The sequence below is a fragment of the Triturus cristatus genome, chromosome 3_1 (genome assembly GCF_964204655.1).
Source record: "Triturus cristatus chromosome 3_1, aTriCri1.1, whole genome shotgun sequence".
NCBI classification, from domain to species: Eukaryota; Metazoa; Chordata; class Amphibia; order Caudata; family Salamandridae; genus Triturus; species Triturus cristatus.
Window position 1 is genome coordinate 125,757,826 of NC_140583.1, and position 19,468 is coordinate 125,777,293.

General features: G+C 43.2%; 1 protein-coding gene across 5 annotated transcripts in view; it reads right to left on the reverse strand.

The window, feature by feature from the left end:
- The window catches only part of SHANK2 (SH3 and multiple ankyrin repeat domains 2), a 2,937,835-nt gene that overhangs the window by 1,004,899 nt on the left and 1,913,468 nt on the right, over positions 1-19,468 (reverse strand). For all 5 annotated transcript variants that reach the window (XM_085643560.1, XM_085643562.1, XM_085643561.1 and 2 more), the window contains one exon: positions 5,994-6,107. In XM_085643560.1, coding sequence (XP_085499686.1) covers positions 5,994-6,107 — 114 coding nt within the window. The remainder of the gene's footprint in view (positions 1-5,993; positions 6,108-19,468) is intronic.

Sequence of the window (19,468 nt, forward strand, 5' to 3'; positions counted from 1 at the left end):
ATGTCAACCTAACTCTAACATTACTTTACACTTTGGCTTTTTCAGTAAAGTCTATCTATCTATCTATCTATCTATCTATCTATCTATCTATCTATCTATCTATCTATCTATCTATCTATCTATCCATCCATACACACACGCATCCTCATAATTCTGTACACTCTCATTGTCCCTCACACACTCATTGGGCCAGATGTATGATGCTTTTCTTAGGTTGCAAACAGCCCGATTCGCAGAATTGGTCCGTTTGCAAATGGAAAAAGTGTTTTTCTATGTAGCAAATCCTATTTTGCAATTCAGTAACTTATTACCGAATGGCAAACTGGGTTAGCGATTCGGTATTAGGAAGAGGGCCCCCTTCCTAATTGCGACTCGCAGTGGTATGTGTGCATGCTTTGTGACAGAAATTCACTCGCAAATCATTCCCAGAAATACTGACCACTTCAAGTAGGTGGTAACCACCCTCTGACAAACAGGCAGGGGTCCCTGAGAGAACCCTTCCCCTTTGGGAATGGCTTTAAAAACGTTTTTTAAGAGCAGGAAGTGGTCCCATGTGTAAAGATGCTTCAGAGTAGCATGCAATAGAGGAATGAAGAAACATTCTACATTCCACACCTGAAAGAAACCAGGTCCCAACACCATGGACCACTGCCTACTCTTAAAAAAATGAAAACTTTAATTTTTTTGTTTTTGTAACATCTTGTTTTCCTTTAAGGAAAACGGGCTGCATTTAAAAAAAAAATTGCTTTATTTAAAAGCAATCACAGACATAGTGGCCTGCCGACCCTAGCAGGGTACTATCACTGTGATTTTAGCGATTCCCAATGAGTGGGAAATTGCGACCTACCACATGAATATTAATGAGGTAGGTCAAGTTGCGACCCACTGGAAATTGCAAACAATGTAAAATGCACTGTAGTACATCACTGTTTGCGATTACGTAATAGCAAATTGCAACTCTTTGCTATTAGGTGACCGCAAACCTATGTACATCTGGCCGATTGTTCTCAGCAGGGGGGTGCTCCTCCGTTATGGCGGAGGGGCGTCACCCCCCTGCTGAAAGCCAGTAGAGGCAAAGGACAAAAATAAAATGCTAATCAAACATTTTGATTATAATTAGATTTTTGGTCCTGCAGGCTGGCACTGCGAGCCGAGGGAGGGGCGTGGCCACCTACATAGACGCTGCAGTTGCAGCACCAGGGAGGAGGGCCAAGATACGGGCACTGCCAAGTGCTCATGAGCGTTTGGCTGGCCCTTGCCAGCATGTAAGCAGTGCTGGGATTGGGAGCTGGGAGCCTGTGCTGTGTGCAGCAGCTCCTCGACATCTGGGCGGCGAGGATTGGGAGGAAGGCGGCGGCCATCGGAGCAGGTAAGTGCATTTTAAGTCTTTATTTATAATTATAATGTGTTTTTTTTGTGTTCCCCGCTCCCCCACCACCACTTCGTAATACGAGTGGCAGCTCCTAGTTCTCAGACACTTTTCACTGCTCTCTTTCAGCTCACAAACGGTCACAAACTAATACTATCTGACTATCAGAAATGGACTGAATCTCACACACTCCTGGCACACACACTTCTGGTTGGTCATACACATTCACGCACAGACAACCTCATACATAGACTCTCTCTCACACACATACACACATGCATACAACCCATCCCCACTCATGAAATGAGACGAAAAAGACTTATTCACAAGGCATGCTTGTCAACAAATGGGAAATTTTAATTTAGAGGCTGAATCGTGAATATGCTTATCTCAGAACTTTCACATGGACATGTCTGATAGCAAATGTATTTGGGTTATCACCTAGTAAAAAATCTGCGCAATACTAGAGATGTATTCACTGTACTATATCAAGGACTCTTTCGCTACTTCATAGGTTTCTGTGAAACGGCAAACTTTTGGATAAAGATTATTCAGCCGTAAAAGTAGGGTTTCCTATTTATTGACAAGCAAACTTTGTGTGGAAGCCTTGAAAAAACAAATTTCCTCCAAGCGAAACATGTCGGCTATCCAAATAACTAGCGGAATAAAGCAGTAAATGAAATCAAACTGATCTTTATTCGGTTTCAAGTATTAAAACCATAAAAGTACACATTAAAATATAATAAAAAGCAATCCTCACAGGGGCACACCGGGATAAAAAAAACCTGAGCTAGAATACAAGTATACAAAAGCTTCAATCCTACACACACAGTACTTGATAAAAAACGCTCCAAGTTAGTACAATATTCACAACTCTTAAAATGTATAATAATAAAGCAGTAGCCCTGGTAACCTTTGCAAGAGTGCTTTAGCCATCACCTCATGGTTATTTGTACAGATGCGAAAATACTTCTCCTGCACTTGACCAGTTTCTCTGGTTACCGGTCCATTAGGTTTCCAGCGCATTTCCAACGAGGTCCTCCTCTTCGTCGGTTTGTGTTCTCTTGCTCTAAACAGGGTCAGCATCTAAGACCCACACTGAAGTTTGGATGAAGAGCGGGAGGACAGAGATCCAGCAGTGCTGGCCTGACATGGGGCTACTATTCAGATGGCTGGACATTGGGAGGTGTTTGTCGTGGCTCCAGACGCTTGATCAGCCTATGACAGCATGCAAACTCCTTCTTGTGCCGTAGAAGCAGCTGTAACATAGAATTCTGCAAATAACTTCCATATTCCATTGAACAAAGTGTCTATAGTTTGAGATTCTATTTCTTTACCACGTGGAAATGCAGAATTCTGGCCCCTATTCCAGATATTCATTGAATTACTTTCTGTAATTGGACCATACTCAGCGGCGGCTGCTCCGCAGTAAATATAAATTAAAACAATGTTCTTGTATCGTTTCATTTTACATTTGCCGCCTCTTAACCAGCAGTGTTGGAAGAGGCGGACCGAGGTACGGGGGGGAGGAGGAGTGCTAGTGCAGTCCACTCCCTAAGTGCACATATGTGTTTCGGCCGGGCGTCTCAGGTCGGCCAAAACACATATGCGCACTTTGGTTTTCTGCACCTCCAATGCATTGAGTAGCCGGGCTGGAGAAACCCCACAGACTCCCTGGTCTGAGCAGACCGTCTTTATTGCCTGCTCAGACCAATCCCCACGCTGCTTTGCAGCGCGGGGAGTGAAACGGGAGTCTGTCCCAGGGGCTGCTGGGACCTGCAGGCAGGAAGAGGAGAGGCAGCACGAGGAGACGCAACGCTGGAGTGGCTGGCGGAAAAATGTACGTTTTATTATTTTTTTTGTATTCATTGCCCCCTTCCGCAGGACCCCACCTGCCTCACCAACTTTCGCATTTATCGGCCCTGCTGAACATACTCAGAGTTTTTAACATTACGTGAGAAAAACAATGTTAGCAATAAATAGAGACTCTGAAAAACAAAAGCAACCAGAACGACCGACCAGGGTCCAGCTCAACCAACACACATGTATTGTTAGTAGTCTAGAGAATAGGTGCAAAAACACTTCCTACATCCGTCGTCCAAAGATGTAAAACGAATCAAAGCATAAATCCAAAGGTGGAAGGTGCACTCATTGTAATTAAACACATTAAATCAAATAGTCCAAATAATGTAATATTTCTTTCTTTTTATTCTTGTTATTCTTTTCATTCTTTTTATTCTGATGGTTTTAACACGAACATTGCACAGCCAACGCGTTTCGTTCCGTACAGGAACTTCGTCAGGGCTCTTTGAGGGGCAAAAATAATATTCCCAAAACGGTATATGCAATCCTTTAAGACTCGTTTAGTCTCAAACAAAAAGAAGGCGCCATAGGAAGAATATTACATTCCTTGCGTGTTATAATCTGTATATGAATGTATACACAAAACGGACCCTCATATAGTCCTAATTGTGGCGTATATTAAAGTTGGCGATATGTACAAAGGATATTAGGTGTTATCCTTCATGGGTGGCATCCAGTCTAAGCATGTGAAGGATAACACCTAATATCCTTTGTACATATCGCCAACTTTAATATACGCCACCATTAGGACTATATGAGGGTCCGTTTTGTGTATGGATTCATATACAGATTATAACACGCAAGGAATGTAATATTCTTCCTATGGCGCCTTCTTTTTGTTTGAGACGAAACGAGTCTTAAAGGATTACATATACCGTTTTGGGAATATTATTTTTGCCCCTCAAAGAGCCCTGACGAAGTTCCTGTACGGAACGAAACGCGTTGGCTGTACACTGTTCGTGTTAAAACCATCAGAATAAAAAGAATAAAAAGAATTACAAGAATAAAAAGAAAGAAATATTACATTATTTGGACTATTTGATTTAATGTTTTTAATTACAATGAGTGCACCTTCCACCTTTGGATTTATAAATAGAGACTCTGCCTGGGCACAAACGGCCTTCGCAAAAAAATACCTTGACTACTATCAGCCCTGCATGATGCATTTCTGATGTTGACTCTCTGACTAAGATTGGCGTGGGCCTTCTCTGCTGTGAGTGGAGTTTATTTAAAGTAAGATGGAGAGCCATGAAGGGGATGGGTGTGTGATTGTACCACACGGGACATGGATGATAGACCTGCTGGATGGATGGGGACCAAGACTGTTTTTTTACAAGAAATATGATGCTTCTCTTGTTGTTTATTTCAAGATATTACCAATGAATTGACAACTGGTTGACAGATATCCTTTAAAGGTGGTTAATATAAGCATAGTTTGTAAGTGGCATCAATTATCTAGTAGAAGCGTGCATGGCACTATATTGGGTCCAATGTATACCTACATTTCTTAGGAATGTGAGCAGCAATGTTTAAATCTTTGTTTATTTCATAAAATGGGTCGACACATGTCACAAGGCAGCAGTCTCCTTCGGTGCCCTTGAAACATGATTCACCAGAAATGCATTTCAGCAATCATATGGCTAGATAGAATATTTACAGGCAAGAATTTACATTTTACACACCTTACAGTATATCACTATATGACAAAAAAGTGAAAGCACAGAATAGTTTGAGAATGCATGTCTAGGAAGTCAGTGCATAAACGTGCCTTACAAAATCCTGAGATCTGGAGGAACATCTCAAGGGAGGTCATTGAGAGTTCTAATGGGCTTCAAATTAGTGGGATATTTTAAACAAACAGTATTTGTAATACTGAAACGTGCTCATAATTCAGTCTGCTTTGACATGCATATCCGAAAACTGATCAACCACACGTCAACCATGCATGCACACGTCGCTTTGCAGCAGGTATGGTCTGCTGTCGCCTGTATCTCCTCAGCTCAGAGTATCCCCTCTGTGTCCCTGCTCCAGTCCTACGCCTAAGTTTAGCACTTCACCTACTATACAAGGCTTGGTTAAGTCAGAGTAAAAACATAAGTGCCAGGGCTCCCGTTAGGAGGCCACAGCAGCTTGCACAATCCATTGCCCCTGCCATGCTGCCAATGATAGCAACAACACAAGTACTAACCATCACACTCCTACAAATGTGACAATTCGGACTATTCCAGTCCCCCAAAGCTATAAGAATGGCTTGGGCGTCAGGTGAGTCACTCTCAATGTATAGTGATTTAATAATTGACTGTTGGAGTCAAGCATTCAGCATTTGTAGAGTACAGCAATGTCACCCCTAGGGTATCTGGCCGCTGGGGTGTGAGGTCCCCATGGAAAAGCCAGGTCTTGAGGAAACAACAGGAAGAGGGAAGAAACAAGCAAAAAAGGCAAAACACAGGGCAGAAAAACAAGCAGAAAAGACAAAACAGAGACGCAGAGGGCAAAACGGAGGGCAGAAAAACGATCATAGTAGGCAAAACAGAGGGAAGAAAAACAAGCAGAACCAGCAAAACAGAACAGAAGAGGGCAAAACAAAGGGCATAAAAGTGCACAGAAGAGGCAAAACAAAAGGCAGAAAAAGTAGCCGAAACGGGAAAATATTGAGCAGAAAATTAGCCACACAGCGTCACCTTGTGGCAGACTGTCACAAGTACCCGTGTTGACAATTAAGTGGCTCAAATTAAGCACTGGTTAAGCTGTATTCTCTTACCTGGTCTGCTTTCATTTGGTTTTGGCTGAACTTCCTCCACACATTCTGCTGGAAACCATCCAATATGGCCACGAGCACTTCCTTCCCAGAATCCTCCCTCGCCAATACTCAAAACTAAAAAAAAAAAAAGCACATTTAGCTCATTGACGACCCATCTTTTAGATGCAACACACAATTCCTTTAGGAAAAAAAAATAATTCTTGAATGTTTGTACCATTGTTGGAAATGGCACAATTCAGAAGACCTGTAAAGGCAGATACTGTTTCTAATGTATTTAAAACATATAAAATTACACTAATTTCCTTTAAACTCTCGAGTTTCCTCCTGGTGGAAATTAAGATAATTGTCGGCAATTATAATTTAATCGTTTTTTTAATATAAGGTTACCTGTTCTAGAAATAAGCATATGTCAGGAACATAATTAATAAAGCTAGCTATTGAGTATTTAAAACTCAGGTGGTGCACAGTTCATTTTCAATTCACAGGTTGAAAAAAGAGTTAGAAAAACATACTGAGAACAGCGTAAAAGAGCAAATAGATAGCAAAATCCCAAATGTAAAGAATGTACAGTGCTTACGTAATCAATGCCGAAAATAGACATGCAGAGCTTGAGAAGAAATAAAGCAGACACAGATTAATAGTGGGAGCTGGAGGAAGCAAACCACGAGAACCTGCACTAACCATTCTCCCCTGCAACAATCTGGACTTGGAAAGCATTTGGGGCTGCTGCCTGTCCCAGTCTAAAATAGACACTGCGACAAAGTAGAGGAAGACAGAGAGGAAATGGAAATTTGCAACTTTGGCCCTAGAAGAGAAGAAACTGACCTTTGAGCAGATACAAAAATACTAACTAATTAACAGAGTCAAAGAAGAGTGGATCTGGTGGTACAAGAGACCGAGTCCAGTGCTTTAGTGGCAACAAAGATGTGGTAAGTACCATGAATAGGGACGTCTAAAAGTCACACATTAAAACATGTGCTACCACACTATGTGCTTGGTGATGACACACATAAGTTGGACATTTCTATTGGACAAGCTTGTAGAATATGAGATAGACCATATTTTTGCAGAGGTCTGCACAGGGTAGGGATATCGGTCTTAAATGAGACCCAACACAAGCAGTGTTGTTACACAAATACACCCTAGTGAGGAGGCGCTGGTTGACACTTGTCAAGGGCTACAAGAAGTTCAGAGACACCACTAAAGAGCCTCAGCAAATGTGGGAATTTGTGAATTACTAATTAATGCCACTGGAGATGGGGGTGAAGGGAAGTGTAGGAAATGTGGTTACTGGCTGAGGGAGTGAAACCCTACTCAAACAGCAGCCTCAACTTTTGTTAGGGTGAAACACAAGCCAGCCCCAAATCAACCTGGTCTTAACCCTCTGGTAGCTTGGCAAAAAAGCAGGCAGGCTTAACTTAGAGGCAATATGTAAAGTATTTATGCAGCACTTCAAACAGTATTAAAGTGAAAATATAACACTAGAAAAACCCACACCAATATATTTAGAAAAATAGTGTAAAATGTAATAAACTAGTTGACACTAAAATGGCAAAATTAGCAGAACCGGAGATATGCTATATTAAAGCTTCAGTAAAAATTGTACTTAAAAAGACAAAGTGAGATATGTTTGCATTGGACCAGAACAAAGTCACAAGTTTGGGCCAACTGCGATGGAGTGCCGGCCGGGTGCAGGTACCAAGTTAGTCCTGCTGAGCAATGTACCTTAAATCCTTGTTTCAGAGTGTGCTCCCCACAACAGAGGTCTCAAGAAGCAATGCTTGGTCTGCGTTGAAGATGCTTTGAGGACATGTTGCACAGACATGTATCATGGTTTGCTGGTTCTAAGAGACACTGTGACGTCCGCATCGAGGATTTATCACACAGCGGTGGTTCCAAGAAGCTGGGCAGCCTGCGATGAGGGTTTGTGTCGAGACTGCATCAGTTCTGGAGAGGCCCTGTGAAGAGCTGCGTCGGGTTTACGTTTCACTGCATCAGTTTCTGGTGAGATCACAGCTGAGTGGCAGAGCACCTTTAGCCCCAATTCCATGGATGCAGGACAGGAAAAGTAACACTTTGGGATTAGGACTCACAGCACGCAGAGTCCAGTTGCAGGGTTCAAGGTTGGTTGGAGCCTTTTATGTCCCTGAGGCATTGATCAGGAAGCCAACCACCTAGGCCTTAGAGTCACCCTGGTGGTCCTGGGTTAAGATGCAGGTTCTGTCCTTTTCACTCAGACAGCAGGACAGCAGGGGAACCCTTTTTGCACCCGAGCGGCACAGCAGTCCTTCTGAGTCTCTCACATGCCCAGAAATGTACTAAATAGTTGCGTCTGAGAGTACAATATTTATACTAGGTGCCAGTTTTGAAGTGGGAAAACCTTCTAGAGTCATACACCTATGGAGGTTTCTGGAATTCACTTCCTCCCAACCCTAGCACCAACTTTTCTGTGGGCACAAAAGACTAGTGTGAAACCCTTTGTAAGTGTGCTGAGGCAGAGCTTTTGGAGGTGCAGGTATAGTAGGTGACAGCTCCTCCCCCTCATCCTGACAGAGATGGACATCTTCCCAAGACCTATTCACCCTTTGTCTCAAGGACCCCAAATATATCAGGTGATTAAGTGCACTTTCAAATCTTGATTGATTGATTGTCTCGGAGTAATACACAAAGACCTACTGCCACCTACACCTAGACATGTCACCCAGGATACAGGCTGCATGCACCAAATGGTTGAAACTAGAAAATGGCAACTTTCTAAAAGTGCATTTTTTTTAAATTGTGACTTAAAATCCAACTTTCCATTAAAGAGGGTTTTAAATTCTTTAGAGACCCAACTCGACATTCCTACCTTCTCCCAATTGAAAGTTAGCAGTAGTGAAAAACAAATTTAAGAGATTTTCATTACCAGGATATGTAAAACTTATAAGTACATAGCCAATCTTTTAAATCCACTGGAACATGCAATACTGGCTGTTTAAAGTCTACTCTAGGTGTGACCTATATATATTAAAAAGGGAGGTTTAGGCCTGACCAAAGGTTTATTTTACCAGGTAGAAATTGCATTTTACAGTGCACACACAGGCTGCAGTGGCAGGCTTGGGGAATGCTTACAAGGGCTACTTAAGAGGGTGTCACAATGAGTACTGCAGGCCCACTAGTAGCATAATATTTACAGGCCCTGGGTACCAGCAGTACCACTTATAAGTAAATTAAATGTGGCAATTGAGTAGAAGCCAATGCTTCCATGTTTTAGGCAGACAGCACAAGCACTTAAGCACTGGTTAGCAGTGGTAAAGTGCACAGAGTGCTAAGACCATCAAAAACAGGTGGGTTGAAGGCAAAAAGTTGGGGGAAACCATGCCAGCAATGTCATGTCCATGTTTGACTCCATGGTCACAGGTTCCAATACCGTGAGTCCAGTCAGCCTTTCCACATTCCAAGGTGGATACCATGAGTAGCATTGAGTTGGGTAGCAACGAATTCAAGAACTGAATTGTTAGTGGAAGTGAGTAAGAATACACTTCAAGTACCAATTACAATCCTTGTCAGGGTGAACCTTGAATATCACTAAATAGATCTGTGCTTAATTATCTGGTAGCTTAGCACAATTGCAGTAAGGCTTAACTTAGAGACAATATGTAAAGTATTTGATGCATCACTCAAGCAGTAAGAAAATGAAAACACAAGACAAGAATAATCCCAAACCAATTTAGAAATATAAATTACATTTTAATAAATAAAATTGCATTAAAAATGACAAAAGTAGAACCGAAGGTACAAATTGTTAAAGTTTTAAGTAAAACTAGCACCCAAAAGCACAAAGTGCCAATCAAGTTTTTCTGGTCGTGCTTGACAGGGTCAAAGTCAAATGTTGAGGTCGTCCGAGATGGAGTGTTGGTTGGATATAGGGATCAGGTTCCTTCCAGTGAAAAGTTTACCTTAGTCCAGTTTTCAGGTGAGAAGCACCCGTCGATGAGGTAGTCGACGGTCTGACTGTATCAGGAGAGTGGCTCGGTGACGTCAGGTTGCTGACATCTCACACTCTGGTTGGAACTTTGCATTGGAGGTGTGGCAGGAAACGTGAACTATTGTTGTCGACTCCAAGAGCTCTGGGCAGTGAAGTCTGAGGGGGACATTTTACACCCAGTTCCAGCCTATGTGTAGGGAACACCCCTTTTGACTTCCCCTAAACTGGTTCTGGTCAGTTCTCCCCTTTTCCCTGGGATTGGCTCCAACCTGGCAAGAGATGCAAAGGGTAGGCAGACCCGATGAGTGGGCTGCATTAAACAGTGATAGGGTATGCACCTTCAGAAGTTATCAAGGGTGTAGGGACAACCCCAAGGCTACTCTTTGCAGTCCTGGAAGGGCTGTAAACAACCCCCAAGGCCTTCTAGCTCAGCAGAGGATCCCTCTTCTCCACATTCAAGGTCCATTAATCTCCTCTCTGAAAGGAAAGGTTCAATCATCAACAGACCTTACACTTGATGGGGTAGATGTGGTCAAAGCTACACCAACTGTTATAGCGGGAGGTCAACAAAAATTGCAATATGCCCACACCACCCCTCCTACCCAGCAAGAAAAGGACATTATAGTGCAGAGAATAAATTACAACTATAGTTGGGCAATGATAGGCAGTCTTTCCCCGTTTTTACAAAATCTTTGCCCCACAGTTTCTACTGAAATAACTTTCTATGATTACTGAGAACTGCGGGTTCATTATACTTACTTTAGTAAACAAATATAACTTATAGTACACAATGTTGATTTTTTTTGTCTCTGTCTTGTATTTTCCACACACTCGGTTTTCCTTAAGTTTAGTTACCTGTTGCACAATGAGAATCCTTTGGCTGCTTTCACCAGCTCTATTCAAAATAAGAATAACTTTGTTTTTCTTTGGTGCCTTCCCTATTAAGGCCACACCAGCAGTAAGACCCTTTTGACAACCGCTGCACCAATGTACTATTGGGTCAATGGAGGGAGGTAGCAGATATAACTTTTTCTACTACGATAAGGAAAGAAGATTCTCTAAGAACGTGAAGGAGGGGTTGGGTTGGGGTTAGCATTGGCTCTACCCAAAATTTGAGACCTCTATGTACTTCTAAAGTAAGTACTCTTTATTTTTTTAGATAACATTTTATTATTTTGCCAATAAAAATAAAAATTACACCAATACATAAAGGTCAGTACCGCACCATGGACCCCCCACATATCCACAAAATTAACCTATCATGATAGGTCAATTTTGTGGCTATATGGGGGTCCATGGGACGTTCAACACAAATCATCTAACCCTTTCCTGTGCCTCGGTCTTGTACATCTCAAGAGAATACACTATCTTATATTTATTTAGACAGTCTCACCCCTCATAAATTAGTTTTCACCCACCCCACAACTGTCCATTCCAATGGCTCAATCATTTATTGGAAAGGGGATACTCTTTTGCCAATAGCGAGCGATGTCTCTTTTTACCAAAAGAAGCCCTACACCAGTAAGAATTCTCTGCACCTTAGAGGCAGCTTAACCTTCCATAATACCCAGCAATTCCACACATGGATCCAAAACAGTGGGGAACCAAAGTACAGTCGCAAATGAGTCGGACAACTTTTGCCCATAAAGACGAGTCAAGGAACAGTCCAAAATCATGTGCTACAAGATACCCGCTGGATCTGCACATCTTGTGCATGCGGTACTTTAGGCTCTACCCATCTTCCAGAATCTGTCTGGGCTATAACAAATACTAGTACACGTATTTGAATTATATTGCCGGAAATTAGAGGAGATATCCAGCACCCATGCCACCATCTTAACCTGTCACCAATCACCCTCATCTAGTTCTCCCTCCGTCCGCTCCCATGCCTCCCTCTCCCATGCCTCTGAACAAACATCAGCCGGTCCAGCGAATTCTTACATTTTCACTTGTCGACCCACGGGGCAGCTAGGTGCAGACCCTAAGGTAACAGGATGGAGTCAACATTTGCTGAGGCTTGCCCTGTGTCCAATGACGAGACAGACCTGGCAATGGAAGGCTACATGACTGTCTGCGGGACGAAGAGGACTGACGGAGAGACTCTGGGTGTCCAGGACTTCCTGGCTTAGGTGACAGGAGAGCCCAATGAAGCGTAAAGCAATCTCCCAGACCCACCACATTCCCCTATTATGATTGGCCAACTTTAGATCCCCACTTGGGCAAGTGCTCTCCCTGGTTGTGGGTGACTGGACCGGTCCTCCCTTACCGGCAATTGCCCTCATCGTTAACACCATCAGTGAGGCTTACCTAGCCCCCTTCAGCATGCGAATCAAAGACTGACATGCCAAAATTATGCTCCTCTGCCCCACTCCTATTGTTTATTTTTTATTCTTGACTGTTTCTTCCTTCACATACGTCCTTGATGATTTACTTTTTGTCACCACGCATGCACTTTCATACGTGAAAGCCAAGTGGCTCGATGCACATAAAAAAACTGAACTTATCTGCAAGGCTGCTATTCCTAACAGAGGTTTCTACAGCACATTTGTGATTTTCATCAAACATATTTAAACTGTTTTACTTATTGTCAAAACTTTCAATTGCACAAACAAATTCCACAATTGATAGCTGGAAGAAAACTATGCCAGTGTGTGCCGCTCGAACCGTTGCTAATATTGCAGTCTTTTTAGGACGTGACTAGTAACAAATCCAAGTTGGCCTCCCTCTGTAGCAGACCGCTGACAACGAACGACAGCGGCAGAAGGCGATGCGATACATTTCGACTCAAAAAACCTTGCCGCCCTCCGGTGCCATGAAATAATTGTTAGATGGCATTATTTCACCCCCTCCCTCTCCACTCCAGAGTGCAATACTGTGTCGAGTGGGGCTGGAAATGGCGATGGTTGTGAAAAAGCCTCTATTAATTTATCATAAGTGAAGTTCCTCTCAAGGAAAAACATGTTATTTCACCTAATGGAGACCTCCAGAGACTTGAATCTGGGTCAAGTGATGTGAATCGCATTGTCTGAGCTCACGCTGAATGCTGTCGGATCCCGCAGCAAGCAGAGACGAGCGTGTGAGGAGAACGTCTCACTGCAGAAATGGGACGCAGCAGATTGAGAACAAAAATGATTTAAAGGCATTTAGATTCAGCCAGGGCAGCAACGCTTCGCTTTATTATAAGTTTCTTAGTAACGAAAACATCTTACATCAACATTAGCACGCCCTCGCAGTGCATGCTATACAGATATCATGTGTTTCAAAATAACTCAAAATTGACATATCATACCCCGTACTTCGGCCTCAATATAATGTCTTTAGACGTCCAATTCTATTTTGTATAATGTCAATATGAAATAAGGGTCTAAGTGATAAAACCAAACCATTGCTTAAAGCAACAAGGAAATCTACAGTGTACTCTTTCGGTTTCATCCGGTGTAAAATGGAATGTGCAAAAATATATTTGTCCTGGTCCACGTGCAGGCCGGATTTAGAGTTTGGTGTAGAGGGTACTCCGTCGCTATGGCAACAGAGTGCCATCTCCACCACAGCATTCATTTAGAGCCGGACAGGACTTCAGTATGTAGACGACGCAGACTACTCTGTCTCCGCTGCCTACATACACCTCCGACAGCCCGACGGGGTAAGGGCCGTCGGACATTTGGCCATGTGTTCGCCAGCCCTTTTTAGAGCGGGCACATGGCCAGTTTTCACCCCCAGCTAAATACCTGGCAATAGCCAGTGAAAACTGTAAAACGATCCCCAGGCCATGGGAGAAATACTTTATAGTGAGGGGATCATTGGTTTTTTTTTCGAGAAGAAAAACCCACTTTGGAATTTCATTTTGAAAATAAAAAAATATGTCAAGTTTGACGGATGGGTCCGCCCGTCATACTTTCATTGCGTTTACAGAAACCGCCTTGACTGCAGTTCCTGTAAGTGCATTAGATGTCCGCTGGGCCGGCAAACATCGGAACATGTGGCGGGTAGGTTAAGGTATTGAAGTACTTAACTCCATCGTCCTTATGAAGTAAATTCCCATCTCGCAAGGACTAAATCAGGCTCTTCATTATGTAATGTAAACACAGATTTGTATAGAGTTAAGTTACCACTAGTGCCGTGCAGAAACGTTTACACACTATAGCAAAAGGGAAAAATGGATTAAAGGACTATTGCTAAAAATTATAACACACTTTTTGCTTCTTGATAGTTTTCTTTGTGTGATAAAGAGTTTAGGTTAAGTGTATGAATACTTAGAAATAAAGCAAACTGATTTTTCACAGTTTTTTGTCCATGAGGAAAGAGGATATCTACTTGAGGGCCAATCCGTAGATACCCAAGTGTTGAAGCTTTGTGACTTGTGGGAGACCGTATCGAAAGCTGCGGAGTGGTCGAGGAGGACGAGTGCCGCTGTTTCTCCTCGGTCGAGGATGCTTCTGATGCCATCGGTGGCTGTATTGACGGCTGTCTCTGAGCTGCGGTTAGTGTAGGAGCTATTGGAGTTCTGGTTGGTTTGCAAGTTGGGTATTGATGGATTTCTCAATGACTTTAGCTAGAAAAGGCAGGAGTGAGACGTGTCTATAGCTGCGGAGTGGTCGAGGAGGACGAGTGCCGCTGTTTCTCCTCGGTCGAGGATGCTTCTGATGCCATCGGTGGCTGTATTGACGGCTGTCTCTGAGCTGCGGTTAGTCTAGGAGCTATTGGAGTTCTAGTTGGTTTGCAAGTTGGGTATTGATGGATTTCTCAATGACTTTAGCTAGAAAAGGCAGGAGTGAGACGTGTCTATAGCTGCGGAGTGGTCGAGGAGGACGAGTGCCGCTGTTTCTCCTCGGTCGAGGATGCTTCTGATGCCATCGGTGGCTGTATTGACGGCTGTCTCTGAGCTGCGGTTAGTCTAGGAGCTATTGGAGTTCTAGTTGGTTTGCAAGTTGGGTATTGATGGATTTCTCAATGACTTTAGCTAGAAAAGGCAGGAGTGAGACGTGTCTATAGCTGCTGAGGGTGTTGAGGTCTACAGGGTGTTGACTTCTGCATTTTTTCCGCAAGACAGGAAGGTTGGTACATTTGGTACATTTAATTTACTTCTAAGTCCCTAGTATATGGTACTATTCATACACAGGGCCTGAAAATGAAATGTAACTAGTGGGCTGCAGCACTCTTTGTGCAACTACTAAGGTAGTACTTAAAACATGTCTCAGGCCTGCCATGGCAGCCTGTAGTGCAGTTTTAAACTGCCATTCTGCTCTGACAAAAGAAACCTTTTACCAGGCCTAAACTTTCCTTTGTAATATCTATATGTCACCCTAAGGTAGGCCCTAACCACTCTTAGGACAGAGTGCATAGCATTAAAAAAGCAGGGCATGTGAGTTTAAGTTTTACAGGTCCAGACAATGAAAATCTCTTAAAGGAATTGTTCACTGTTGAAAGGCTAACTCGCTCATAGACCAATTGTGGCTTACCTAATTACACTTAATTTGATAAGTTCTGTTTGGGACCGGAGAGAGAAATACTCTTTCCAATCAAATAAATTGTAAAGGGGACAAAAGGGGTGTGGGGACAGGTATTGATCCAATGTGCAGGATACCCTGGGAGGTTGTACTCAACACTTTCTGAGCTTCAAACGGTAGTCCCAGGGCTTGCCCATCCCTTTCTTGACTTCTAAGGGGATATTTTCCCTGACACTGCAAAATGCAGCTCACACCTAGGCCTTTCTGCCTATGTTACTATGGACAGCTTGGAGCTAAGCCTGGGAAAGACAAAAGACTAGACAAAGGGAGGGTCATCCCCCATACACAGGCTGGCACTCGGTATAAAAGTGGCAGCTTCAGAACCTCTCATAGGAACTCTCCTGGATCTGTGGAAGATTCAAAAGAAGGATTGCCCTGCTGTCTGAAGAAGGAATAGTGGACCTACTTGCCTTAACTCCAGGATCCTTAGAAGTGACCCCAAAAGTCAGTTTGCTGACCTCCTGTTTGAGCTACAGGGTCACAACAAACTTCCAGGGGCCTCCCTGCAACTGCCCAGCTGACCAGCACCCGCTGGACCTACCGGATCCCTCTTCTGGCCTCTGCTGAAGCGAGTCCTGATCCCCAAGAGGTGCTGCCTTTTTTGTTGGCATCAGAATGTACTCCTGCTGAACTCCAGGTAAACAATACAGAAGTTTGGAGTCCTCGCGAACACAACAAGGATGCTTCGCACTGAAGAAAAACTGTCCACGACACTCACCAACGTGAAGCTCCAGCAAGGCCTGTACTTCGGCCCACAGCATATGCCCATGGCTACCACCAATGAGGCATTCCAGCGTGATCTGCACTTTGTCCTGACACAGACAGCCCACGAAGACCCCCAATGTGAAGCTCCAGAGACTGGCTCTTTATGCCAAAACAGTGACTGCTTGTGATGCCAGCCCTGTTCCGCACCATTGACAAACATCTTTGGGGCCTCCACCAACATGAATAGCATCTCCTCAAGTGGATTTGTGTAGGTAACTCTACAGTGGGACGAACTTGGTCCCTGATTCTGACCTGCACACCGTTGTGGTTGGCCTCAACTTGTGGCATTCCCCCGCTCCCAGACAACCAGATAAATGAGAGTGGCACATTGTGCTTTTGGCTCTCTTTTCACATAAAACTTTATAAACTCATATCTCCGGTTCTATGGCTTTTTGGTGTTATTTTCCTCATTTTATTTACTCTATTTTACTAAATTGGTTGAGATTGTTTTTGAGTTGTGATTTCACTTTATCTTGTTTAAGTGCACCATAAATACTTAAAACATTACCTCTAAGTTAAGTATGACTGCTTTTGTGAGAAGCTACCAGAAGGTTAAGCATAGGTTTATTTTGTGTGTTAGCCTGGCAGGTGTTTTACTTATTATTTCAGTGGGGCTCCCACCCCTCTCAACTAATAACCTAATTTCTTACATTAACTGAATGTAACTAACATCATCGATGGCACACCAGATGCAATGGATGGCTAACAGATGCTAGAGAGGCCCACTACATGTAGCAAAACATGTCATATGCCAGGGTTGCTCTCCACATTTCAGGAATGCCCACCAATTTCCATGGAGGCACATCACATCCATTAAGTTATCCCATGCAGAGGATGGGCAGAAAGGGCTGTCTCATGTCAGGGATGACCACGAGAAGGCAGGAAGATATGCCATACTCTAAAGATGGAACTGCACAAGAGGGCTGCCCACTAAATGCTATAGTTGATAGTACATGCTAAAGATGACAATTGTATTCAAAGTAGGGCTACCATGTGCCAGTGATGTCCAACATTTTTTAGAATTGTCAATATAGCTGTAGAGGATGCATCATTCTCAGAGATCCTCATTCCTTTCATCCCTACTCAGTTGATGCTTTGCTCCATTACCTACTTTGCCCTCCTCTCCCCTTCTTATGATCTCCTCCTCTCCCCTCTTGATTACATTAATTGTGCTAAGTTAGGGATGGTGGGGCACCTATGTTTTTGGCATGAGTTGGTCAAATATCCTCAAGCCTACAATGCTATGGAAAAATCGAAGATCCAAGTTTCAGTAACTGGAGAAAACAAGAAGTGTCTCTCCGTGTCTAGAAGCATTGACAAGCCACTCACTTTGACAACTCAACATTGAATTCTAGGGTTCGAGAATTTTCCAACTTCTTTTCCCGAGTTGCCCGTCCAATCTGGGTGCTTTGTTTGCATTCTAATACTTGTAGCCCTGCATGTCAATTTATAAATATAGGGCAACAAATACCCAATGCAAAGAAAAACCTTGGACTGCTTAAGCTATTCGTGAATGGAATTAAAAAACCTGAGTGCTCTTGTTCTTCACAACAAGGTCTGTATTGAGTCTCTACACTGGAACACTGAATTTTGATGTGCGAAAAAGAGAAACTTATTGAGGAAGTATGCTCCTGGACTGGCCGAGAATTAATTCCATTCATGTTCAGAAGGGAGGTGTATATTGTCCAAAACTACAATCACACTTTTAGTTTGCAGACTCCACAAAAGAAAAATATATCCATTCCGAGTAATAATCTACATGAACAATCATATACGTCATATCACTGGAAAGTTCATAAAGTGGAAAGATCTAAAGCTAATTTCTCCCTTGGACCATCAGATAGTGGTACAGAAAATAATGTTTTCTCATAAGTTCTTCAGTGTTTGTCTGATCTTAAACACTCTGTACATGATGTGATTATACTGTTCACTAGAACATCTATAGATGGCCACCAATAAAACAGACAAAGTTTCCTACAACTTGCTGTGATACTCAAATGACTTATATGTGCACATTTGTATCAAACCAGCACTCAATCCTACCAGTGGTATGAGCAATCTATGTTTAAGACAAAAGCCTTCTCACAAGTTAGTTCTGAGGAAACATGCGCTAAAGGTTTAATAATTAAATAGTTAGTGCAACAAAGTTGCTCACATCACAAGTCAGCCCTTTACAAGACATCTAAATATTTAAACAATTAGGTAACCAGATCAGTCTTTGATGTTATCAAATTCTGTCGATGACTCCACCAAAGGCATCCTACAGACTATGGTCCTCAATACAATGTCTGGCAGACTGCCAACATCAGGCAGTCGGTGGCTGTACACCTGACATCTAGGGCAGCGGTCCGAAGGCCGGATTACAATACCGGAGGTTGGAGTGCAGAGGGCAGGAGGAAAGACCACCACCTCTGACAGGCTCAAGGAGCCCATCTGGGCGTTGGTCAGACATAATCGCTACAATGAAGGCAGTGCCTGCGCAGGCATGGCCGTATGCATTACAATGTCCATTTCCCACAGCCTTTTCATGGCAATCCCACCGCTATGGAAAGGCTGTCAATTAGGGACTTTGGGGGCCTCATGCAGGGCCCCCATCCCCTATGGGCCCCTGCTGTGTGGTCAGGGGGGCACATGTGGGACCCCCCAAACATTCATGCACTGTGTACCAGGCACCACATGGTGCATGGATGTTTAAAAACATCCCTTTTTCTACTGCGAATGTGCGGCAGCCCTTTTCTGAGCTGCAGCACAAGCCGCAATTGAAAATGGCATGTTTTCAACCACCTACATGGCGGTCATATCATAATATGGCGGGTGGGACCGCCGACTACTTGTCGGGCAGTCCCAATCCCACTGCCATCGTAATAAGGCCCAATGTGCACAAAATGTTTTCCACACAGTCATATCATACCCAAGTAATTTAAAACATATTCAATACTCTCCCTAGGTGAGCCAATGCGTTACCCAAATCATGACCACTAGCTAGATAAAATAAAGATTTGTGGTCAGTGTATGCTTCAACATTTGACACCTACGAAATGTATGTATTTTTAAAGGACACACACACAAGCTAAGGCCTCTCTTGCAATAGTGCTATAACTGGTCTCTGGGTCTGTCAAAGTTCTAAATGCAAATGCAACTGTGTGTTCTCTCCCATTGATTTATTGTCCTAAAACTTCACTTAAACCCTTTAATCTGGCAGCTACACCTTCTGAAAATAAAGGACTTAAAAGAGG